The sequence below is a fragment of the Balaenoptera borealis genome (genome assembly GCF_965194805.1).
Source record: "Balaenoptera borealis genome assembly, chromosome: X".
Lineage (NCBI taxonomy): Eukaryota > Metazoa > Chordata > Mammalia > Artiodactyla > Balaenopteridae > Balaenoptera > Balaenoptera borealis.
In genome coordinates, this window is record NC_138881.1 from 92,236,660 (window position 1) to 92,263,167 (window position 26,508).

A 26,508-nucleotide genomic window follows, 5' to 3' on the forward strand; every position below is an offset into this window, starting at 1 on the left:
TTGTGTGTTATTTGTTGTTTTTCCCTTGCTGCTTTTAATATGTTTTCTTTATATTTAATTTCTTTCAGTTAGATTAATATGTGTCTTGGCGTGTTTCTCCTTGGATTTATCCTGTATGGGACTCTGTGCTTCCAGGACTTGATTAACTATTTCCTTTCCCATATTAGGGAAATTTTCAACTATAATCTCTTCAAATATTTTCTCAGTCCCTTTCTTTTTCTCTTCTTCTTCTGGGACCCCTATAATTCTAATGTTGGTGCATTTAATGTCCCAGAGGTCTCTGAGACTGTCCTCAGTTCCTTTTCATTCCTTTTTCTTTATTCTGCTGTGCAGTAGTTATTTCCACTATGTTATCCTCCGGGTCACTTATCCATTCTTCTGCCTCAGTTATTCTGCTATTGATCCTTCTAGATTATTTTTAATTTCATTTATTGTGTTGTTCATCATTGCTTGTTTCCTCTTTAGTTCTTGTAGGTCCTTGTTAAATGTTTCTTGCATTTTGTCTATTCTATTTCCAAGATTTTGGGTCATCTTTACTATCATTATTCTGAATTCTTTTTCAGGTAGACTGCATATTTCCTCTTCATTTGTTAGGTCTGGTGTGTTTTTACCTTGCTTCTTCATCTGCTGTGTGTTTTTTTGTCTTCTCATTTTGCTTATCTTACTGTGTTTGGGGTCTCCTTTTTGCAGGCTGCAGGTTCGTAGTTTCCGTTGTTTTTGGTGTCTGTCCCCAGTGGCTAAGGTTGGTTCAGTGGGTTGTGTAGGCTTCCTGGTGGAGGGGACTAGTGCCTGTGTTCTGGTGGATGAGGCTGGATCTTGTCTTTCCGGTGGGCAGGTCCACATCTGGTGGTATGTTTTGGGGTGTCTGTGTCCTTATTATGATTTTAGGCAGCCTCTCTGCTAATGGATGGAGCTATGTTCCTGTCTTGCTAGTTTTTTGGCATAGGGTGTCCAGCACTGTAGCTTGCTGGTTGTTGAGTGAAGCTGGGTCTTGGTGTTGAGATGGAGATCTCTGGGAGATTTTCGCCATTTGGTATTACATGGAGCTGGGAGGTCTGTTGTGGACCAGTGTCCTGAAGTTGGCTCTCCCACCTCAGAGGCACAGCCCTGATGCCTGGCTGGAGCAGCAAGAGCCTTTCATCCACATGGCTCAGAATAAAAGGGAGAAAAAATAAAGATAGAGGATAAAATAAAATAAAATAAAGTAAGATAAAATGAAATAAAGTTACTAAAATAAAAAATAAAAAATAATTATTAAGAAAAAAATTTTTTTAAAGTAAAAAAAAAAAAACGGACGGACAGAACCCTAGGACAAATGGTGAAAGCAAAGCTATACAGAAAAAATCTCACACAGAAGCATACACACTCAGAAAAAGAGGAAAAGGGGAAAAAATAATATATCTTGCTCCCAAAGTCCGCCTCCTCAATTTGGGATGATTCGTTGTCTATTCAGGTATTCCACAGATGCAGGGTACATCAAGTTGATTGTGGAGCTTTAATCCGCTGCTTCTGAGGCTGCTGGGAGAAATTTCCCTTTCTCTTCTTTGTTCGCACAGCTCCCGGGGTTCAGCTTTGGATTTGGACCCGCCTCTGCGTGTAGGTTGCCTGAGGGCATCTGTTCTTTGCTCAGGTAGGACGGGGTTAAAGGAGCAGCTGATTCCGGGGCTCTGGCTCACTCAGGCGGGGGGGGAGGTAGGGGTAGGATGTGGGGCGAGCCTGCGGTGGCAGAGGCCAGTGTGATGTTGCAGCAGCCTGAGGCGCGCCGTGCATTCTCTTGGGGAAGTTGTCCCTGGATCACGGGACCCTGGCAGTGGCGGGCTGCATAGGCTCCCGGGAGGAGCAGTGTGGAGAGTGACCTGTGCTTGCACACGGGCTTCTTGGTGGTGGCAGCAGCAGCCTTAGCATCTCATGCCCGTCTCTGGGGTCCGCGCTGATAGCCGCGGCTCGCGCCCATCTCTGGAGCTCCTTTAAGCAGCGCTCTTAATCCCCTCTCCTCGCACACCAGGAAACAAAGAGGCAAGAAAGAGTCTCTTGCCTCTTCGGCAGTTCCAGCCTTTCCTAGACTCCCTCCCGGCTAGCTGTGGTGCACTAACCCCTTCAGGCTGTGTTCACGCCGCCAACCCCAGTCCTCTCCCTGGGATCCGACAGAAGCCCGAGCCTCAGCTCCCAGCCCCCGCCCGCCCCGGCAGGTGAGCAGACAAGCCTCTCGGGCTGGTGAGTGCTGGTCGGCACCGCTCCTCTGTGCGGGAATCTCTCCGCTTTGCCCTCCGCACCCCTGTTGCTGCACTCTCCTCCGTGGCTCCAAAGCTTCCCCCCTCCACCACCCACAGTCTCTGCCCGCGAAGGGGCTTCCTACTGTGTGGAAACCTTTCCTTCTTCACGGCTCCCTCCCACTGGTGCAGGACCCGTCCCTATTCTTTTGTCTCTGTTTTTTCTTTTTTCTTTTGCCCTACCCAGGTGCGTGGGGAGTTTCTTGCCTTTTGGGAGGTCTGAGGTCTTCTGCCAGCGTTCAGTGGGTGTTCTATAGGAGCAGTTCCACGTGTAGATGTATTTCTGATGTATCTATGGGGAGGAAGGTGATCTCCGTGTCTTACTCTTCCCCCATCTTCTCCTCTCTCCAGTTTAGTGATTTTTCATGCTGGTTCTGGAATCACAGATATTGGTGGGATTCTTGGCTCTACCATTTACTGTGTGAATTTGGACAAGTTACAAACATTTTTGCTACCAGTTTCGTCATCTCTAAAATGAAAATCACTATTACTGCCACCCACAATTGCTGTGATGATTGAGATATAATGCATGTAAAGCACTTAACACAATAGTTCCGATGAAGTAAGTGCTCAATAAAAGGTAGCTTCTAATGTTCATACCATCTTCTTCTGAAAAGGGTTTGATGCACGTCTGAACTGCGTACTCTTCCCTGAAATGGGACTATAACCCACCCACTTTTGTGTGGGTGGGTTATCAGTTTCTTAAGTTGTCATTTCTGTTGCCTGGTCTCTGTTACAGTGATGGAATTCTTCATTGTATGACTTAATTTCCCCCCATTTGAAAGGATAAGGAAGAAGGCTTACTTTTGATAAAAAATACATTCATGGCTGTTTTGACCAGTCAGCTGTACCCATGGAGATGATACTGTAAATGTTATATTTAGTGATAGCTTTGTAGATGATAACATCATGTTTGTTTTAGGTATAACATTAATCGTTTGGCTGCTTAAATTGAATTGTAATGAAAATGAAGACTTCACACTCTTTAATAGTAATTATCTCAATGATATAAATAACAGATGTGGTATTGAAGTAGATATAAACAATTGAAGGGAACTAACCATCTCATTTACTGTGTGTTCAAGAAACTAGACTGAATTAAATGGATAAGTAGCACTTTACTATTTACTCACATGTACTTAAGCTTATTTACTTCCTCTTATTAATCATGAAAGTCTTTTTGAAGTGGTGATTAACAATTTTTATGGATTTCATTACAGATTTTATCTGACAGTCTTACCAATTTTTTTATAGAATTGTCATCATTTTTCATAGAATTTTTTAAAATTAATTAATTTATTTATTTTTGGCTGTGTTGGGTCTTCGTTTCTACGCAAGGGCTTTCTCCAGTTGCGGCGAGCAGGGGCCGCTCTTCATCGCGTTGCGTGGGCCTCTCACTGTCGCGGCCTCTCCCGTTGTGGAGCAGGGGCTCCAGACGTGCAGGCTCAGTAGCTGTGGCTCACGGGCTTAGTTGCTCCACGGCATATGGTATCCTCCCAGACCAGGGCTCGAACCCGTGTCCCCTGCATTGGCAGGCAGACTCTCAACCACTGCGCCACCAGGGAAGCCCCTGTCATCATTTTTTTCTGAGCATGTTAGAGCCTTCGGTAGGCAACTCAGTTTTAATAACTTGGCTTGTTCAAAGAGGTATCATAAACTGCAGAGAAGCAGTAATAGGCAGGGTGTACCTTCAGATTGTATTGCAGGTCTGACAGCTATGAAAGGACAAGTGGAAGGAAGTGTGCCGGACTGTGGTGCAGTTCTAACAAAGTTTTGCCCAGGCCAATGGAGAGTCCTTGAGCCAAAGTCACCTGTTGGTGGAGTCCCTTGTCCTACAAGAATGGGTCTGTAATAGCATTCCTGCTATGCTCAGTCATTGTCTTGGAGCAGCCTGAGTGAAGCATGACCTTGTTCTGAGCATGATGGTGGTCTAGAGGGATGGCAACTTGGACTGTAAATCCACCATGATCCCTGCAGTATATTTGAGTGGCACATTTCCATAGCCCCCACATTCCCTGTGCTGCATACATCCACTTCCCCATGCAGATTTGGGGAGCAGTTTGTCCATGCATGGTGCCCATGATCCTGTCTTCTTGAGGGGAAACTTAGAAGACAGAGGTTAGTTCAATGAACCATGGTCTACCATTCTTGCAGTTAGCCTTGGGGCTTCCATCTTGGCAGGGATTATTGATTCTAATAAGGAGGAGGTTGGGCTGCTTTTACACATGTGGGATCAGGGAAGAATACAGGTGAAACCCAGGGGATCTACTTAATGTCTCCTTGCCCCATTTAAACTGTGAATGGACACCTGGAACAACTCTGACATGACAGATGGATCATTACCAATGGATTAATTCCCTCAGGAATGAATATTTAAGTCACACCAAGACCCATAGAGGGAAAGCTAATGATGAGAGGGATTTAGAATGGCTAGTAGAAGAGGGAGAAGATAAATAGCACTGTTTCAGATACTGGGATCTACTAGTAAACAGAATAAACTCATTGTCTTCATGGTTACATTCTAGTGTGGAGACAGAGTATACACACACACACCCCCACACCCAACCACATAGTGAGTCATAAGTACTATGAAGAAAAATAAGAAATAGAGAATGATGGTTTTGCTTTTTTAGATAGAATGATCATGGCAGAACTCTTTGTAGGGATAATATTTGAGCTGAAACCTGAATGAAATGAATGAATGAGCCAGGTATGTGGATATCTGGGATTGGTTCATTCCAGTCAAAGGCAACAGCAAAAGCAAAAACCCTAAAGCATGAACACTCTTCAACATGTTTGAGGCAGGGCAAAAAGGTTAGATAGACAATAGGATAGTGTGAGAAATAAGGTCTGAAAGGTAGGAGGGGAGTCAGATATTGTGGGACCACCTTGTGGTCTATGGAAAGGACTTTAGGGAACTCATGTGACTGAATCATAATTTCATCCAGCCACATTTTGCCATTTTATCTATAAGTATATTGTGTTAAACACCTTGCTGAAATTAAAGTCACTATGGTATTCCATTTCCCTTATCTAAAAAACTATTCTCTTATTTCACCTGGTATTTATGTCATATTAACTTTTCTGTAGTTCCTCTAATTCTTCTCTTTTTAACAATACTGAAAATTTTCCAATTTGAGTCATCCAAACATCTTTACTGCTTTCCATACATTTAAAGATTTTCCTAAAAGTGGTTATGAGAAAGCTTGCATTAGCTTAGTGCATAATTTATTTGAACCTGGAAACGTGAATACATTCAGCAGTTAATGACATTGCCTGCCCTTTAGTTAGGGTCTCAACTTCTCTTCTGTCCAGTTTGAAGACCACCTTTCTTGTTGGAGATGAAGGAAACCAAATGTTTCCCAAATAGCACACTAACCACGTCTCTGTTTGCTACTTTTGTTTTTCTAAGCATTTTTTCCCCCATGAGTTTGGTCCCTTTTATGTTTTTATCTTTCCTGTGATTGTTCCTACAGGTTTATGTTACTCATTTGTGCCTTTCTTCATTTCTTTTTCTCCTTTTTCTATCTTTTCACATTTTAAAAATCTAATTTAGTCAGAGTGTTCCCTGTGTTGTACCTCTGGTTTATTCACATGGCTCTATTTTCTTTGTCATTGAATTCTCATACTTGTATGATAGAATTTTACTTTTTAGCATTGCCCATAATCACTATGCTATTAGAGTCTTTGGTCATGAAATCACAGTTATAATTTTGAACTTTCAGAAATCTGCTTTTTAGCTTACAGGGTTTGTGGTTGCCTGAGCTCAGCCTTCTCTTCCCTTACTATTAACAACCCCAATCTGGCATTACAGTTTTTCTTCCTTAGGTTCCTTTTACTGCCAAATGTCAATCAACTCAACTGTGCTCTTCAGGCTTAAAGAGCAGAATGCTTTGGTTGGAAATAATCTGACTTCAACCACCTTTTGAAGACTATGAGTCTTCCCAATTTTTTAAACTTAGTGGTTCTCAGCCTTGGGTGCACATTAGATTTAATTGGTCTGGATTGGGGACAAGGCAGTCAGATTTAGGACTACCATTGTAACGGAAAAGGAAGCTGCACAGAAATTTTTGTATTACCCAGGTGATGAGAAGGTTTTTTATATTCATTATCATGTTTTTAATATTTCCTCTTATTATAAGATAGTTTTTCCTACCCACTCTTCATTATTCTTTTTTTCTTGGTTCTCTGTCTTATAGCCCAAATATATCTTGCTGGTAATGATCACAATTGTCATTTTTGTTTTCTAGATCAGCTTTATTGAAATGAAGTATAAGGCATGTGACCCATAATTTAAATTTTTCTACAAATGACCTTAACAAAGCATAAAAAACAGATGAAATGAACCTTCGTAACATGTCGTTTAACTCACTATATCCAAAAATGTTATCATTTCATCATGTAATATATAATTTATTAGGGAGATATTTATACTCTTTGAAAGCTGGTGTATATTTTACATTTATAGCACATTTCACTTTGGACTAGCCATATTTCAAGTGTTCAGTAGGCATAGGTGGCTAGTGGCTACTGTTTTGCACAGAGTAGGTCTGTGAATAGTTGTCCGCATTATTTTCCCTTAAAATCTGCTATAGAAAATGCCTGTTGATTTGTTCTTTTGTCATGACTTTTTCCTAATTAGAATTAATCCTTTATCTTTTCTCACATAGCACTTTGTTTTATACTTCCATCATAGCATTTTTATTTCCTATTGTTTTTATTATATTATAATAATTGATTTGCCTGTGTGTTTCTCCAGCTAAATTGCCAGGTGTTTGAAGGCAGATTTTGTGTACTGTATTCACCTTTGTGCCATCTTTCCCCATCCTCAGCAGTTATCATTGCTTTCTGAGGTAGTAAATCATGCAATAAATGTTTATGGAATTGAATTGAATACAACCCATCTCGTGGTTTGTCTACATATTACAGAGGGTTAGTAACTAGGAATGTGGTCGGTATTCCCTCAAGAATAAGGAGACATTCCATTTTCAAACATCTAGCCACAAGCCAAGATAGCGTACGTTCTGTTCTGATTTTGTCTACTCACATATGTGTAGCTCTACCAGATGTACCATTTGAATTTCTTTTTATGATTTTCTGTTATGTAGTATTTATTCTTTTTGTTTCAAATTCAGCTTTGCCTTCAATTATACTTATAGATGACTAGCCAGGTAGACTTTGATTTCTAAAATTGTTTTGCTAGTTTATGTATGGTTCTTAAAGCTTTTCACCCAACAGTAGTATTTGTTCCTAAGAAATGGACTGATGATGGAAATCAGGTACAATATCATGTTAACAAACTTGATTAAATAGCAAATTGCAAGGTTGTTGCAATTTTTATTAAAATAAAAGCTCATAGATTGACTCTATGTATGTAGGGTATGTGTGGACTCTTTCTGCCTGTAAAGGATTTTCCGTCTTCATCTCCCAGATCTGTTTGTCAAATCATCTCTCTCACCTACACTTCCACCGATCTCTCTAAGACAGGGCTAAGTAAAGACAGATTTTTGTCATGACAAGAGCACAAAGTGACAATAGATTTTGAGTAGTATATAAATTGAAGCTACTTTGTAAATACTCTGAGTGACAAATATTGAAAAAGTACTGCCAGCTTTAATGTTAGAGGAAGTTGTAAGTTTTCTAAATATTGACTTGACAATTACCAGCCTATCAGATGGAGCTGGAGCTTTTGTGACTTGGGAGGGGTGGCTGCGGTGACGGTGGTATACTGTTTCTCACCTTTGATATGTGACTTTATGTAATCAGTGTCCCAAAATCAAGAACACTATTAAGAAGGCATTGATTTTTTTCCCTGCTGATTATAAGTGAAACAGCCAGAACTGAAGCATGCCTGCTTTTTGTGATTGTGCTAAACTAGGGTTTTCTGATCTCTGTGTTGGAGAATACCATGGAGGTTTTCATGCGAACACTTGCTTTACTGAAAGTGGTAGCAGGGTTTCCTGCTTTGCTGCCTGTGAAATAAAGATCATATTAGCTCCTCCTACCATGAATACCAGCTGCTGCGGTGATCAGCCAGTAATTCTGTTAGAAATGCACAGGAAATGTTGGTCTACTCAGTGTAAGGGCAAAAAACAATTTCTGCTTCTTACCTTCCTGCCAGCAGCCAACGGGGAGGCCTAGGGTATATTAGTGCATTTTTACACTGGCGTAGGGCCCTGGAATTGGACGCACTGAGTCTTAAATGCACTTAGAATACAGGTTTTGACTGCTTCATAGGAGACATTCCAGACATATTTATGCTCAGCAGAACTCTGAAGTTCTTATTCTTATTATCATGGTACTGTGGTCTTTCTGCTTGTTTCTCTTATCTGTGATGTTAGAACTCTTCCAAGGCCACAAATAACTCAGATAAGTTCAACTTGTGCTAACCTCTTTACATTTATGGAACCGCTTTACTGAAATCCTAAGAAAGATGTTGAAACTCAGGATATGTCTGTACAGGCCTGGTAGAATGGAAAGCCACAGTGCTTTCAATAGCCAGTCTATAAAAATCTTGCTACAAAATCAAGGTTTATTTTACTTCTCAATTTTCTTTTCTCAGTGAACCCATAGTTGTGGTTAACTCATTTATCTGAAAGTAAATCATTTTAAATGCTGTTGGAAGTTTTCATAATGCCCAGAAATAAATTATAACATAAAATCCAATGATTTTATTATGTTACTCATGTTTATAATTCCATCATTCTGGACCACTAATTTTTTGGAAATTTTGGATACTTTCTTCCAGAGTTAGTAGTGGAAGGAACATAGCATTTGGAGGCAAAAGACAAAAATCTGAGTTCAAGTGTTAGCTTACTATGTGGTCCTATATCAAGTTATTTAAGCTCTCTAAATCCCCATTTCTGCATCTGATACCATAGGTAAGTATAGCTGCATACATCCCAGCAATATTACTGAGACGACCAAATGTGATATATATCATATCATTTGTAAATTGTAAAGCGCTATTAAAATGTTGGTTATCATTTTTATTATTTTACAACCCTTTTACCCTAAAATCTTCAATACATTTATCTCATGCTTATAATCCCTTAGTGGCAGGTTGGATATGATAGAATCACTTAAGAATGTATGTTTCATTTTACTGCTGAAAATGTGTATATCACCAGATTTTCTTATGAAGTTTTCATATTAAAAATGAATAATAATCATTCTAGCAGGAACAATTTATGTGTAAGCACTGTCCATCTCCTTCTACCCACAAAGTAAAATAACTGCTTTTAGTTTGAGTAGGGATATTGGGGTATTATTTCCCTATGCCATTATTTTGTAGTATATATCTTAGAACACGTGAATCAGAATCACCTAGAGATGTTTATTAAAATTTCAGATTCTGGTAGCCAACCTCAAGCTTCCTGAAACAAAATCTTTAGGATGGGGGTTGTAGTATCTGAATTTTTGTGAGGTTCTGTAAGTGATCCTAATGCATACAGAAGTTTGCTTTTATTTGTACTTTTAGTCCTATATCTAGTATTTTTTATTGTAGGAGCCTGAGATCTAAATTTATTGTTTTCTGTACTTGTCCTAGTATCATATGTTGAACAATACAATCTTTTCATATCTATTTCATATGCCAACTTATATTTATAGTAGGTGTGTGTGTGTGTGTTTATGTAGATCTGTTTCTGGCCATTGTATTTTGGTTTATTGAGCTGCCTATTCATTGAGCAATACCATACTGTTTTAATTATTGTATCCTCATGATGTGTTTTACTACATGATAATAAAAAAATTTTCATACTTTTTATTATTTTCTCCCTCACTAAGAAGTATACAACATTACTATAGTTGCACCAGTTTTCTTGCTTCAACAGTGTTCAATGACTTTGTAGAATTAAATAAGTTTTTCCACAGTTTTTGAAAGTTTTTTGGGGGGACTTATCTCCTACTGTACTTTTTCCATATGTACTTAAGAAGTCCTTTAGACTGAGGTACTTAATGTTTGTTTTGCCTGACTCTTTGTTCACAAAAAATTTGTATTTTAATTTTATTGCTTAGCATGACCACTTTTTCCTCTAGATATATTTCTGCCCATTTTTAGAAATTGAAGTGGAGTTATTTATGTTCTCTACAGAGCCATTATGAATACTCCCAAGTTCAAGGGAACTCTCTTAAGTTTGATAACAATTATTGATTATAAAACTCGTTTTCACTTGGGAAATCCCACTGAATCACAGCCTGTAAAAGCTGGACGCTACCTGAAGATATCATATTGTCTATACAATTTTACCAAGGAGAAAACTGAGCACTAAGGTATAGGAATGACTTATCCATAGTCATCTAATGAATCAATTCCTGAGGTAAAATCAGGATGTATTTCTTGTAGCTTAGAGTTCTTTCTCTTACCATTGTCTGCTATATCATTATTCCATTGTATTTAAGTATTATTTTCATTTGTTTGGTAGGCCTAGTTTGTTTGTTTGTTTTTTGCTAGATTGGAAGTTCCTTAAAGGCAGCACCCATTTTTTTGTATATCTTATAGCCCTAATATTGTGCTTGGTGCTTATTAAGCAACTAATCAGTATTAATAGATGTTGGTAAAAAACAAATTGTTCCATTAAACAGATGTCACCTTGGGGCTGTTTCCTTGTGGGCATCATGGTTATAACTGTATGAAAAATGGCATCTAGTGGTTGGTTTGTGTATTACAGTTACCTTTTTTTTTTCTTGAACTTAGTACCGGAGCCATTATCGTAACCTAGGGGGAATAAATAGAATATAAATTAAATTTTCAAGTTGAATTCAAACAAATTTTTCTGTAGATACCAAATGTTTTACATAGTGAGCTCTCTAAAGTATAACTACATGTTAAGTAATGAAGAAGTGCAAAAAGATGAAATTAGTAATTTTTAGAAAAACTTTGTGTAAAATCACTTCAAAAATGACATGTATGAGTAAAATTTTATTGTTTCTTTGTAAATTATATTAGGAGTTGGAGAATATTGTTGGATACTGAAAAGTCAGAAATACATTTATAAAGACAGGTTACATAGTATCTTCTCCATATTGATCAATCCTATTAGGCTGTTGCTTTGCATTATTTTCAGGAACTTAATTTGTATTTTAAAAAGGTGGAACTCCTTTAAAAACTTTTTTTATTTTTTTAATTGTAATACAGTTGATTTACAGTATTATATAAGTTTCAGATGTACAACCTAGTGATCCACAATTTTTAAAGATTTTACTCCATTTATAGTTATAAAATATTGGCTATATTCCCTCTGCTGTACAATATATCCTTGTAGCTTAGTTATTTTATATTTAGTAGCTGGTACCTCTTAATCCCCTATCTCTATCTTGCCCCTCACCTCTTCTCTCTCTCCACTGGTAGCTACTAATTTGTTTTCTGTATCTGTGAGTCTGTTTCTTTTTTTGTTATATTCACTAGTTTCTTTTACTTTTCAGGTTCCACATATAAGTGGTAACACATAGTACTATATATATATATAACATATAATACTATATATATATTATAAGTAAGATACAGATAATATACAGTACTTACATAAAAACTCTTAATGAAAGATGAAAATGGAATGTTACACCACCTTTTACTTACGAAACCAAAACACTATGCAAATATATTTATGTATAAAATGCAGACATACACTTCAAAGTCAAATTTTAATTGTTCTTAGATTTACAGTCATTTTATATTATCGCTGTCCTTTACTCCTCCATTAATGCATGTAATTGAGTGTTGATAATATGCACAATCTAATTCCATGAGTATAACCATTCTCATGAATCAGTATCTTCTAAAATTTATAAGTTTTACTTCGGAATCTAGAATTCATGTTTGTACAAAACACTATTATATACCTTAAATTAACCTCTGTTCCTGATACACTGTGATGTAATTTTTGTGTATGGGATTATCCTTCCCATTAGAGAGCAATGATGTACCGTCTTTGTATCTCTACGTGCAACTAACATAACCAAATGGCTGGCACATAACAGGTGATCAATAAGTATTTGTTGAATTAGTTATGTATGTTGGAATGAGTCTTGCCTTATTCATTTTTAGCACCTAACAGGTTTTCTGGCCTCTAGTAGTACTCACTTCATGTTTGATGTGTAAGTCTTAAGAGTCTGTATAGAGCTTCCAGGTTGGTGAAGCAGAATGCCTCCATGTGCCACCGTGCTGGGCTCCAAACTCCAAGAGGACTGAAGTTTCTTTGTTCTCGACCTCACCCTATGAATCTCTTCATCTGGCTGTTGGTTCCTGTGCTTTAATATCCTCAGTAATAAACCACTCATCTGCTTTCCAAGACTCATCATAACGGGCTACAGGAGAGAATGGGAAAGGAATTTTCTACATCTCCAAGCAAAGATGTGAAGAAGCCAGAAGTTGTCTTGGTCATAAGGGAGGATTGATCTTGCCGTAGGCTGCTATCTGTGCCATAGTTGGAATCTGAATCTTGAACTTTCTGAGGAGAGCATCTGAGCTTTAGAGTTCCTATCAGCCATGTGGCTGAGAAGGTCTTAGTGCTCTGGCCGGGTGTCAGGCCTGAGCCTCCGAGGTGGGAGGGCCGAGTCCAGGACATTAGACCACCAGAGACCTCCAGGCCCCACATAATATCAATAGGCAATAGCTCTCCCAGAGATCCTCGTCTCAATGCTAAGACCCGGCTCTACTCAATGACCAGCAAGCTACAGTGCTGGACACCCCATGCAAAACAACTAGAAAGACAGGAACACAACCCCACCCATTAGCAGAGAGGCTGCCTAAAATTATACTAAGTTCTCAGACACCACAAACACACTACTGGCTGCGGTCCTGACCACCAGAAAGACAAGACCAGCCTCATCCACCAGAACACAGGCACCAGTCCCCTCCACCAGGAAACCTACACAACCCACTGAACCAACCTCACCAACTGGGGGCAGACACCAAATGCAATGGGAAGTACGAACCTGCATCCTGCAAAAAGGAGACCCCAAACACAGTAAGTTAAGCAAAATGAGAAGACAGAGAAATACTCAGCAGATGAAGGAGCAAGGTAAAAACCCACCAGACCAAATAAATGAAAAGGAAAAAGGCAGTCTACCTGAAAAAGAATTCAAAGAAATGATAGTAAAGATGATCCAAAATCTTGGAAATAGAATGGAGAAAATACAAGAAACGTTTAACAAGGACCTAGAAGAACTAAAGAGCAAACAAACAATGATGAACAACACAATAAATGAAATTAAAAATTTTCTAGAAGGAATCAATAGCAGAATAACTGAGGCAGGAGAACGGACAAGTGACCTGGAATATAAATAGTGGAAATAACTACTGCAGAGCAGAATAAAGAAAAAAGAATGAAAAGAATTGAGGACAGTCTCAGGGACCTCTGGGACAACATTAAATGCACCAACATTTGAATTATAGGGGTCCCAGAAGAAGAAGAGAAAAAGAAAGGGACTGAGAAAATATTTGAAGAGATTATAGTTGCAAACTTCCCTAACATGGGAAAGGAAATAGTCAAGTCCAGGAAGTGCAGAGAGTACCATACAGGATAAATCCAAGGAGAAACATGCCAAGACACATATTAATCAAACTATCAAAAATTAAATACAAAGAAAACATACTAAAAGCAGCAAGGGAAAAACAGCAAATAACATACAAGGGAATCCCCATAAGGTTAACAGCTGATCTTTCAGCAGAAACTGTACAAGCCAGAAGGGAGTGGCAGAACATATTTAAAGTGATGAAAGGAAAAAACCTACAACCAAGATTACTCTACCCAGCAAGGATCTCCTTCAGATTCGACAGAGAAATTAAAACCTTGACAAACAAGCAAAAGCTAAGAGAAATCAGCACCACCAAACCAGCTTTACAGCAAATGCTAAAAGAACTTCTCTAGGCAGGAAACACAAGAGAAGGAAAACACCTACAATAACAAACCCAAAACATTTAAGAAAATGGGAATAGGAACATACATATCGATAATTACCTTAAATGTAAGTGGTTTAAATGCTCCAACCAAAAGACATAGACTGGCTGAATGGAAACAAAAACAAGACCCGTATATATGCTGTCTACAAGAGACCCACTTCAGACCTAGGGACACATACAGACTGAAAGTGAGGGAATTGAAAAAGATATACTATGCAAATGGAAATCAAAAGAAAGCTGGAGTAGCAACTCTCATATGAGACAAAAGAAACTAAAGACTGTTACAAGAGACAAAGAAGGACACTACATAATGATCAAGGGATCAATCCAAGAAGAAGATATAACAGTTGTAAATATTTATGAACCCAACATAGGAGCACCTCAATACATAAAGCAAATGCTAACAGCCATAAAAGGGGAAATTCACAGTAACACAATAACAGTAAGGGACTTTAACACCCCACTTTCAGCAATGGCCAGATCAATCAAAATGAAAATAAATGAGGAAGCACAAGCTTTAAATGATACATTAAAAAAGATGGACTTAATTGATATTTATAGGGCATTCCATCCAAAAATAGCAGAATACACTCTTCTCAGGTGCTCGTGGAACATTCTCCAGGATAGATCATATCTTGGGTCACAAATCAAGCTTCGGTAAATTTAAGAAAATTGAAATTGTTTCAAGTATCTTTTCCGACCACAACACTGTGAGACTAGATATCAATTACAGAAAAAAGAACCATAAAAAATACAAACACGTGGAGGCTAAACAATACGCTACCAAATAACCAAGAGATCACTGAAGAAATCAAAGAGGAAATCAGAAAATACCTAGAAACAAATGACAATGAAAACACGACGGCCCAAAACCTGTGGGATGCAGCAAAAGCAGTTCTAAGAGGGAAGTTTATAGCAATACAGTCCTACCTCAAGAAACAAGAAAAATCTCAAATAAGCATACTAACCTTACACCTAAAGCAATTAGACACACAAGAACAAAAATAACACAAAGTTAGCAGAAGAAAAGAAATCATAAAGATCAGATCAGAAATAAATGAAAAGGAAATGAAGGAAACAATAATAAAGATTAATAAAACTAAAAGCTGGTTCTTTGAGAAGATAAACAAAATTGATAAATCGTTAACCAGACTCATCAAGGAAAAAAGGGAGAAGACTCAAATCAATAAAATTAGAAATGAAAAAGGAGAAGTAACAACTGACACTGCAGAAATACAAAGAATCATGAGAGATTACTACAACCAATATATGCCAATGAAATGGACAACCTGAAAGAAATGGACAAATTCTTAGAAAAGCACAACCTTCTGGGACCGAACCTGGAAAAAATAGAAAATATAAACCGACCAATCACAAGCACTGAAATTGGGACTGTGATTAAAAATCTCCCAACAAACCAAAACCCAGGACCAGATGGCTTCACAGGCAAATTCTTTCAAACATTTAGAGAAGAGCTAACACCTATGCTTCTCAAACCCTTTCAAAATATAGCAGAGGGAGGAACACTCCCAAACTCACTCTACGAGGCCATCATCACCCTGATACCAACACCAGACAGAGTTGTCACAGAAAAAGAAAACTACAGGCCAATAACACTGATGAACATAGATGCAAAAATCGTCAACAAAATACTAGCAAACAGAATCCAGAAGCACATTAAAAGTATCATCCACCATGATAAAGTGGGGTTTATCCCAGGAATGCAAGGATTCTTCAATATACAGCAATCAATCAATGTGATAAACCATATTAACAAATTGGAGGAGAAAAACCATATGGTCATCTCAATAGATGCAGAAAAAGCTTTTGACAAAATTCAACACCCATTTATGATAAAAACTCTCCAGAAAGTAGGCATAGAGAGAACTTACCTGAACATAATAAAGGCCATATATGACAAACCCACAGCCAACATCATTCTCAATGGTGAAAAACTGAAACCATTTCCACTAAGATCAGGAAAAAGACATGGTTGCCCACTCTCACCACTATTATTCAACATAGTTGTGAAAGTTTTAACCACAGCAATCTGAGCAGAAAAAGAAATAAAAGGAATCCAAACAGGAAAGAAGAAGTAAAACTGTCACTGTTTGCAGATGACATAATACTATACATAGAGAATCCTAAAGATGCTACCAGAAAACTACTAGAGCTAATCAATGAATTTGGTAAAGTTGCAGAATACAAAATTAATACACAGAAATCTCTTGCATTCCTATACACTAATGATGAAAAATCTGAAAGAGAAACTAAGGAAACACTCCCATTTACCATTGCAACAAAAAGAATAAAATATCTAGGAATAATCCTATTTAAGTAGACAAAAGACTTTTATGCAGAAAACTATAAGACACTATTAAAAGAAATTAAAGATGATACAAACAGATGGAGAGATATACCATGTTCTTGGATTGGAAGATTCAACATTGTGAAAATGTCTGTACTACCCAAAGCAATCTACAGATTCAGTGCAATGCCTATGAAACTACCAATGGCATTTTTCACAGAACTAGAGCAAAAAATTTCACAATTTGTATGGAAATACAAAAGACCCTGAATAGCCAAAGCAATCTTGAGAAAGAAAAACAGGCCTGGAGGAATCAGGCTCCCTGACTTCAGACTATATACTACAAAGCTACAGTAATCAAGACAGTATGGTCCTGGCACAAAAACAGAAATATAGATCAATTCAACAGGATAGAAATCCCAGAGATAAACCCATGCACATATGGTCACCTTATTTTTTTAAAGGAGGCAAGATAATAAAATGAAGATAGACTTTTCAATAAGTGGTGCTGGGAAAACTGGACAGCTACATGTAAAAGAATGAAATTAGAACACTCCCTAACACCATACACAAAAATAAACTCAAAATGGATTAAAGACCTAAATGTAAGGCCAGACACTATCAAACTATTAGAGGAAAACATAGGCAGAACACTCTATGACATAAATCACAGCAAGATCCGTTTTGACCCACCTCCTAGAGTAATGGAAATAAAAACAAAAATAAAGAAATGGGACCTAATGAAACTTAAAAGCTTTTACACCGCAAAGGAAACCATAAACAAGATGAAAAGACAACCCTCAGAATGGGAGAAAATATTTGCAAACGAAGCAACTGTCAAAGGATTAATCTGCAAATATACGAGCAGCTCATGCAGCTCAATATCAAAAAAACAAACAACCCAATTAAAAATGGGCAGAAGACCTAAATAGACATTTCTGCAAAGAAGGTATATAGATTGCCAACAAACAAATGAAAGGATGCTCAACATCAGTAATCATTAGAGAAATGCAAATCAAAACTACAATGAGATATCACCTCACACCGGTCATAATGGCCATCATCCAAAAATCTACAAACAATAAATGCTGGAGAGGGTGTGGAGAAAAGGGAACCCTCTTGCACTGTTGGTGGAAATGTAAATTGGTACAGCCACTATGGAGAACAGTATGGAGGTTCCTTAGAAAACTAAAAATAGAACTTCCATACAACTCAGCAATCCCACTCTTGGGCATATACCCTGAGAAAACAATAATTCAAAAAGAGTCATGTACCACAATGTTCATTGCAGCTCTATTTACAATAGCCAGGACATGGAAGCCACCTAAGTGTCCATCGACAGATGAATGGATAAAGATGTGGCACATATATACCATGGAATATTTCTCAGCCATAAAAAGAAACGAAATTGAGTTATTTGTAGTGAGGTGGATGGACCTAGGGTCTGTCATACAGAATGAAGTAAGTTAGAAAGAGAAAAACAAATACCGTATGCTAACACATATATATGGAATCTAAAAAAAAAAAAATGGTTCTGAAGAACCTAGGGGCAGGACAGGAATAAAGACGCAGACGTAGAGAATGGACTTGAGGACATGGGGAGGGTGAAGGGTAAGCTAGGACGAAGTATGAGAGTGGCATGGACATATATACACTACCAAATGTAAAATAGATAGCTGGTGGGAAACAGCCGCATGGCACAGGGAGATCAGCTCGGTGCTTTGTGTCCACCTAGAGGGGTGGGATAGGGAGGATGGGAGGGAGATGCAGGAAGGAAGAGATATGGGAACATATGTATATGTATAGCTGATTCATTTTGTTATAAAGCAGAAACTAACACACCATTGTAAAGCAATTATACTCCAATAAAGATGTTAAAAAAATAAAAATAAAAATAAGTCTGTTTAACTCTTAATGTAGTTGACATATAGTACTAAAAGCAGAGTGTATAACCTAATCACCTATGTATAATAAATAGTGCCTATATAACAGTTTCAATTAGAAATGTCAAGTTCACATCTTTTATTGGAACAGTCTTTTGCAATGTGCGTGAGAGATTTCCCCCAACATCAAGCCACTGTAGTTTGCTGTTATAATCAGGAAAAGGAGTTTCAGCATGAGGGTGACGTCTAGTTGCAGCTGAGTGGGTTAGGATTTCTAACCAGAAGGACAAGGTTAGTAGTTTGTTAAGGATTGAGGGAGGTACTCTGGTAGTGATTGGAGTAAAGGAAAGCACGGAATGTTGGGAAGGAGGCTAAGGTACATTTTAATTCATAGCCTCCCATGGCTGAACATTGATAAACATTATTTGGTATTTACATCACATAAAAATTTCTCTGATTTGATGAGAAGCATAACCCCTTATTGTACATAAATGCTGAGCTATTTACATATGTTAAACTAATTACTATTTGTTTATCTAAGCAGTTCAGCTTCACGCCAGAGTAAAGGATAGTTCTGGATGGCAGACATCATCTGTTGTCTTCTTGTCCTACAGGTTCTTATTTTGGAGGAGTATATTTTTCTGGCTCTAGTACCTCAGTTCCTCATACGAGTGAATGAAGTTGTTACGAGTGGCTATTTAGGACACCTAGTCTGTGGGAACAACTTTTGTGGTAAAGCTTGGAGCTGTTAGAGACTGAGCTACTAGTGATGAAATAGTGGAAGCAAGGAAAGAAAGGTGGTAAAAGCCAGTATGTTATTTCATGCTCATGAATGCAGAAAAGCAAGGGACTTTAAGTGGCAGGCATCTTTGGCTAGTTGCCAAGGTCTTTGCTAATATAGATTGAGAGGTAATTTCTTACAAGTGATGTTAGTAGAGAAAATGAGTTCCTTAGAGCTGAAAATCATATTACAGGGCAGTTGTATGGATTTCTTTTTCATTTTTAAAAAGACATTTTTCACTTTAAAATTATAAGTATTATATTTGCTCATTTTGAAAAGTTCAAACAGAAATGTATACAATAAGAGATGAAAGATTCCCCAGAGGTAACCATTGTTTGCAATTTAGTATATATCCTTTCAGATGTTTTTCTGGTAGTTGTTTTACAAGTTTGGACTGTTGAATTCATTTGAGCTCTAAGTCAGAGTCTGGTTTTCAGGTTCATATTTAATGATTTTCCTCCCTTTTTCTCTTCCTTATAGGCTTGCTATGGGTGTTCTCCAGGATCAAAGTGTGACTGTAGTGGTATAAAAGGAGAAAAGGTAAGATATGAGATGAGCCTTCAAAAACTTGGAAAACCAATAAAATCGTGATTTTAATATTTTTTTTAAAAAACAGGGCTTGTACCTCAGCATCTAATTAAATAAAACGAATTTTATTCTATTGCTTATTTTAGATTGCTGTAAGGATTAGACTGTATCTCAGAGATCAGCAAACACTTTCTGTAAAAATCCATATGGTAAATAATTTAGCCTTTGTGAGACACATAAGGCCTCTGTCACATATTTTTCTTCTTTTTTAAAAGTAGCCTTTTAATAGTGTATAAAAATTATTGGCTCTTGGACTATACAAAACAGGGATCTAACTGAATTTGGCCTGAGAGTTGTAGTCTGCCAACCTCTGATGAATCTTGTTGCAGTCAACGACTTAATAGGCAAAAGAATGCAAAACACTTAAGGAACCAAACATTTATCAGGCTACTAATCTGTGCTAGTTACCATACAATTTCATGTGTTTCATGTATTTTTATCTAATCCATTTAAGTTAATGATTGGTCTATCTCTGTTTTCATCTCACTTTTCCCACAGCAGCATCCCTATTATATAGATATGATGATTACAGAGTAAGTATTGGTGATGATTAAATAGCATAAACCTAGCCACTATGAATCAGTGACTGACACTGAAAACAGAAGATTAAAAAGGGATAGTGAATTGTGGCCAAAAAGGAATTGTACTAGGAGGAAGGTGATCGTACCCTAGTCTTCACTCTTTGGGGCTCAGTGAATATTTTTGAATGAATTATTGAATATTACTAATGATATATGAAAAAGTTTGGGATAATATCTCAAGAGCATATTCCATTTAGGCATATAGAAGGTACACTAGCATACTAAAGGTGTTTAAAAGTCCTGGAGTAAAGAAACCTATTTGTTTGTTTTGCAGTGCTGTATTTCCAAGCTCTATTTAACCATTTAACACATTTTCCTTCCTTCTAACGGAACACCTATTAATAATAATTGAAGAGTGTTATACAGAACCTTATTTGAATAACATTAGCTTGAGGGGAGTAGTTTTATAGTAAAGCTACTTTCTGTAGCAGTAAAAAGACCAAGAGGGATTCCTTTCTGATATTAGCAGAATGACTTTTATCAGATTAACTCTCCTTAAGATAAGAAGTAAACACTCTGGACAAAATATAACAACTATTTAATAGTACAGGAGAGTGGCCAAAGTAGGAAAAAAGCAGAGAGGAATCTACCTTTTAAAGAAGGGAAGTACAGTGGGCAAGATTGCACTTATGTGCCTTTTCTCCTGGGTGGGCTCTTCAGTCTGCAGGGCAAAGGATGGCAAGAACCCAGACAGAAAAACAAAGTCTCAGTGGCTTGAGAAGTCAAGGACAGAATTGAGGATGCCAGAATGGCTGGAAAATGATGGGAGATATGCTGGAATGGAGGGAGTCACAGAATGGAGAGCCCAAAAATCTGCTTGTAAATGCAGCCCAAATACTTGGTTGGACCCTGGACTTTATATGTATAGGGGAGGATTCATGCAACCCAGCAAGAAGGAACAGCTGGAAGCCTGCAATAAGTGAACATAGACTTAACTGCTGTCCACTGAAAGGAAAACAGAGTTCTAAGTGTTAGTTCAGCTGAGTTAGCTATTTCCTAAAATAAAAGTTCAGTACTTTTTAGACAATATAAAAGAATCCAGTATGTGTACATATTAACTACAATGTCCAATATGCAATTAAAACTTACTAGACATGTGAAGTAACAAGTAAAAGCGACCCATGGTCAAGAAAAAGACCAATCAATGAAAACTAACTCTGAAATAACACAGATGTTAGAATTTTTAGACAAAGATTTAAAGCAGATAGGATAAATATATTTGTTGATTTAAAGGGAACTCTGCTAATAATGAGTGAACAGATAGAGAATCGCAACAGAGCACTGGAAATTGTGAAATAAAAAGGAGGGAAATCTAGATTTGAAAAGCAAAATATAAGAAAGAACAATTTACCAGGTGGGCTTTTAACAGCAGAATGAAGAACACTGAAGAAAGATGGACAAATAACTTGAGAAATACACATTACCTAAAACTAACTAACTAACTAAATGAAGCAAAATATGACTAGCCCTATATCTACTAAGGAAATTGAATTATCAAACTCTTCCCACACACACATAAAAATTCCAGTCCAGAAGTTTTCACTGATGAATTATATGAAACATTTATGTAAGAGACAATATCAATCTTGCATAAACTTAGAAAATGGAAGCATTAGGGCTGATGTCCAGCTAATTTTATGAAACAAATATGTCCTAATACCCAAACCAGACAAAGATAAAATTTTAAAAATCATTAAGCTATAGCTCATTAATATAGATGCAGAAATGAAGAACAGAATTTTAGTAAATCAGATCCAATGGCATATAAAGTGGATAATGTGTTCTTACCAAGTGGGGTTTATGCAAGGAGTGCATGGTTGGTTTAACATTTGAAAATCAAACTTATAATTCACCATATTAAAAGACTAAATACAAATTTTAAACATAAATAAGCCCACCATGTAACTGTCTCAGCAGATGCAAAGAAAGCATTTACCAAAATCCATCATGGATTTTTTTTTTTTAAGGCAAGGCTTTACTGGGGCCCCTGCTTCAGAAGGGGTAGGGGTGCATCCAGGGATCGGGCCAGAGGGGTGGCTTAGGTGTTTTGCCCACCCCTCTGGTGGTGTTGTGTGCAGGGGGCATGCTCAGTACCCTGCTTTTGCTCCTGACACCCTGTTTTTGCTCCAGGCTCTTCAAAAGTGGCAGTTGGGTTTTTTGATCTTTTGTTTCTTTTTGGGTCCAGAATTTGCCCCAACTGCACATGCATGCGGTTATTTTTAGTCCCATATAGTTTCTGTGTTATTTTTAGTCCCATATAGTTTCTTTGTGTTTTGTTGCTCGAGGAGACGTGTGTCCAGGTGCAAGCATTGCAGCACTGCAGCAAAGGGTCCCAGGTCCCAGCCTGTTTCTGATAAAAACTCTCAGCTAACTAGAAATAATAGAACTGATTTCCTCAGTCTTAAGGAGCATCTACCAAACCCCTGTAGCTAAAATTATATTCAGTGGAGAAAGACTACATTGCTTTCTCCTAAGTTCATAGCATGTCTGCTCTCACCGTTTCTATTCAACATCGCCAGTGCAGTAACACAAGAAAAGGAAAAGGAAAAGCATCCAGACTAGAAAGGAAGAGTAAAGCTGTCTCTTTTTCTGTGGATGAACAATACTAAAATACTCCTAAAACTTGTGAGTGCAGAAAGATCCCAGGATAAACATAACCAATAAGATAAGATCAATAAACAAAAATCAGTTGTATGTATATATTTTAACAATGAAAATTAGGAAATTGGAATTATAAAAATGCCTTTTGCAAGAGCATCAAAAATTTAAAATACATAGGAGCAAGTCAGTCAAAAATGTGCAAGTCCAGTGCACTGAAAACTACAAAAATATTGTTGAGAGCAATAAAAGAACACCTGAATTAATGTAGGTATATATCATGTTCAGGGATTAGAATACTCTATTACTAAGATGCCAATTCTCTCCAAATTTTTCTACAGATTCAATAAACATTCTTGCTTTTCTTGTAGAAATTAACAAGCTGATTCTAAAATTCAGATAGAAATGCTAATACAGCTTTTTAAAAGAATGAAGCTGGAGTATTTATATTACACAATTCCAAGACTTAGTCTAAAACTAGAATAAATGATAGTGTGCTAGTAGTTAAAGGATAGACATATAGATGAATGGAACAGAATAGAGTCCATAACTAGACCCGTAGGTGCATGATGAATTGATTTTTTTTACAAAAGTGCAAAGGCAAATCAGAGGAGAAAAGATAGTCTTTTCAACAAATAGTACTGGAAGAATTGGATATGCATATGCACAAAAATGAACTTTGACTCATTGCTTGCACTGTTTACAGAAATTAACTCAAAATGGATCATAGACCTAAATATAAAACCTAAATCTATAAAGCCTAAATCTACAAATCTTTTAGAAGAAAACAGGAGAAAATCCTTGTGACCTTGGGTTAGGTATCAATAGATATTGCTTAGATATGACACCAGAAAACATGATCCATAAAAGAAAAGGCTGATAAATTGTATTTCATCAAAATTAAGAACTTATTCTTTTCTGAAGATATTGTTAAGAGAATGAAAAGACAACCTACAGTCTAGGGAAAAATGTTTATGAATCACATATCTGATAAGAATCTTGAAACCAGAATATATAAAGAAATCTTAAAACGAAATAATAAAACAAACATCCCCAAATAAAATTAAATTAGAAACAAATTGGAAAAAGGTTTTAAGACACTTCCCAAAAGAAGATATAGAGATGGCAAATAAACATTTGAAAAGATACTCAACATTATTAATTAGGAAAATGCATAATAAAACCATAATGAGATACTACTATAAACCTATTAGAATGTGTAAATATTAAAGCATAACCATACCAAATATAGACAAGGGTGTGGAGCAACTGGAACTATCATAGATTGCTGGTGCAAATCTAGAATCATGCAAACACTGTGGAAAATAGTTCGGCAGTTTCTTAAAAAGGTAAACATAAACCTGTCATATGACCCTCTCTGTTCCTAGGCATTTACCCATGAGAAATGAAAGCATATGTCTATACCATACTTGTACATGATGTCATGATAGCTCTGTATGTAATAGCCAGAAACAGGAATCAACTCAACTGCTTTTTAACAAGTGGATGAATCAACAAATTATAGTACAGCTGATCCTTGAACAACACAGATTTAAACTGCATGGATCTACTTGTATGGAGATTTTTTCAATAAATACCTAGTACAGTACTGTACAGTCTGCAGTTGGTTGAATCCACAGATGCAGAACTGCAGATTTGGAGTGCGGACTGTAACGTTATACTCAGATTTTTAACTGTACTGGTGTTGGTGTTCCTGACCCCCCCATGTTGTTCAAGGGTCAAATATATATTTATACAATGGAGTACTACTCAGTGATAAAAAGGAATAAACTATTGACACACCTCTAAATCTCAAGATAATTATGCTGAGTGAAAAGTTAGATAAAAAAGGTATATTCTGTATAATCCCATTTATGTAAAATTCTAGAAAATGCAAATTAATCTATGGTGATAGAAAGCAAATCATTTATTGCCTGGGGGTATGGGTGGAGGTATGAGGAAGATATAAATGGGGGTAAGGAAAATTTTTTTAATATTTATAATGTTTACTTTAGTATTGTTATTTTATAAAGACTTTATTTTTTTAGAGCAGTTTTAGGTTCACAGAAAAATTGAAAGAGATACAGATTTCCCATATGTGCCCTGCCCACACACATACATACATGCACAGCCTCCCCAACTATCACCATCCCCCACCAGAGTGGTACATTTGTTACAGCTGATGAACCTACATTGATATGTCATTATCATCCAAAGTTTATAGTTTACCTCAGAGTTTACTCTTGGTGTTATACCTTCTGTGGGTTTGGACAAATGCATAATGACATGTATCCATCATTATATTATCATACAGAGAATTTTCACTGCCCTAAGAAAACTCTGTGCTCCACCTATTCATCTCCTCCACCTGTACCCCTTGGCAACCACTGATCTTTTTACTGTCTGCATAATTTTGTCTTTTCCAGAATGTCATATAGTTAGAATCACATGGTATGCAGACTTTTCAGATTAGCTTCTTTCACTTAGTAATATGCATTTAAACTTCCTTCATGTCTTTTCATGGTTTGATAGCTTGTTTCTTTCTAGACTGAATAATATTCCATTGTCTAGATGCACTACACTTTATTCACCTACTGAAAGACATCTTGGTTGCTTCCAAGTTTGGCAATTATGAATAAAGGTGCTATAAACATCTGCATGCAGGTTTTTGTGTGGACATAAATTTTCAACTCCTTTGGATAAATACCAAGGAATGTGATTTCTGGATCATATGTTAAGAGTATGTTTAGTTTTGTAAGAAACTGCCAAAGTGTCTTCCAAAGTGGCTATACCATTTTGCATTCCACCAGCAGTGAATGAGAGTTTCTGTTGCTCCACATCCTTTTCAGCATTTGGTGTTGTCAGTATCCTGGATTTTTGCCATTTTAATGGGTGTGTAGAGGTATTTTTTAATTTGCATTTCCCTGATGACATATGATGTGGAGCATTTGTTCATATGCTTATTTGCCATCTGTATATCTTTTTCGGTGAGGTGTCTGTTAAAGTCTTTGGCCCATTCCTTTTTTTTTTTTCATTTTATTTATCTTTGGCTGTGTTGGGTCTTCGTTGCTGCACACAGGCTTTCTCTAGTTGCGGCAAGCGGGGGCTACTCTTTGTTGCAGTGCACAGGCTTCTCATTGCGGTGGCTTTTCTTGTTGTGAAGCACGGGCTCTAGGCACGCAGGCTTCAGTAGTTGCAGCACGTGGGCTCAGTAGTTGTGGCTTGCGGGCTCTAGAGTACAGGCGCAGTAGTTGTGGCACACGGGCTAAGTTGCTCCACGGCATGTGGGATCTTCCCGGACCAGGAATCAAACCCGTGTCCCCTGCATTGGCAGGTGGATTCTTAACCACTGTGCCACCAGGGAAGTCCTCTTTGGCCCATTCTTAAATCAAGTTATTTGTTTTCTTATTGTTGAGTTTTAGGAGTTCTTTGTCTATTTTGGATAACAATCCTTTGTCAGATGTGTCTTTTGAAAATATTTTCTCCCAGTCTGTGACTTGTCTTCTCATGCTCTTGACATTGTCTTTTACAGAGCAGAAGTTTTTGATTTTCATGAAGTCCAGCTTATCAATTATTTCGTTTGTGGACTGTGCT

General features: G+C 37.3%; 1 protein-coding gene across 3 annotated transcripts in view; it reads left to right on the forward strand.

The window, feature by feature from the left end:
* The window catches only part of COL4A5 (collagen type IV alpha 5 chain), a 236,266-nt gene that overhangs the window by 89,568 nt on the left and 120,190 nt on the right, over positions 1 to 26,508 (forward strand). For all 3 annotated transcript variants that reach the window (XM_082376980.1, XM_082376978.1, XM_082376979.1), the window contains exon 2: positions 19,628 to 19,687. In XM_082376980.1, the coding sequence (XP_082233106.1) occupies positions 19,628 to 19,687 (60 nt within the window). The remainder of the gene's footprint in view (positions 1 to 19,627; positions 19,688 to 26,508) is intronic.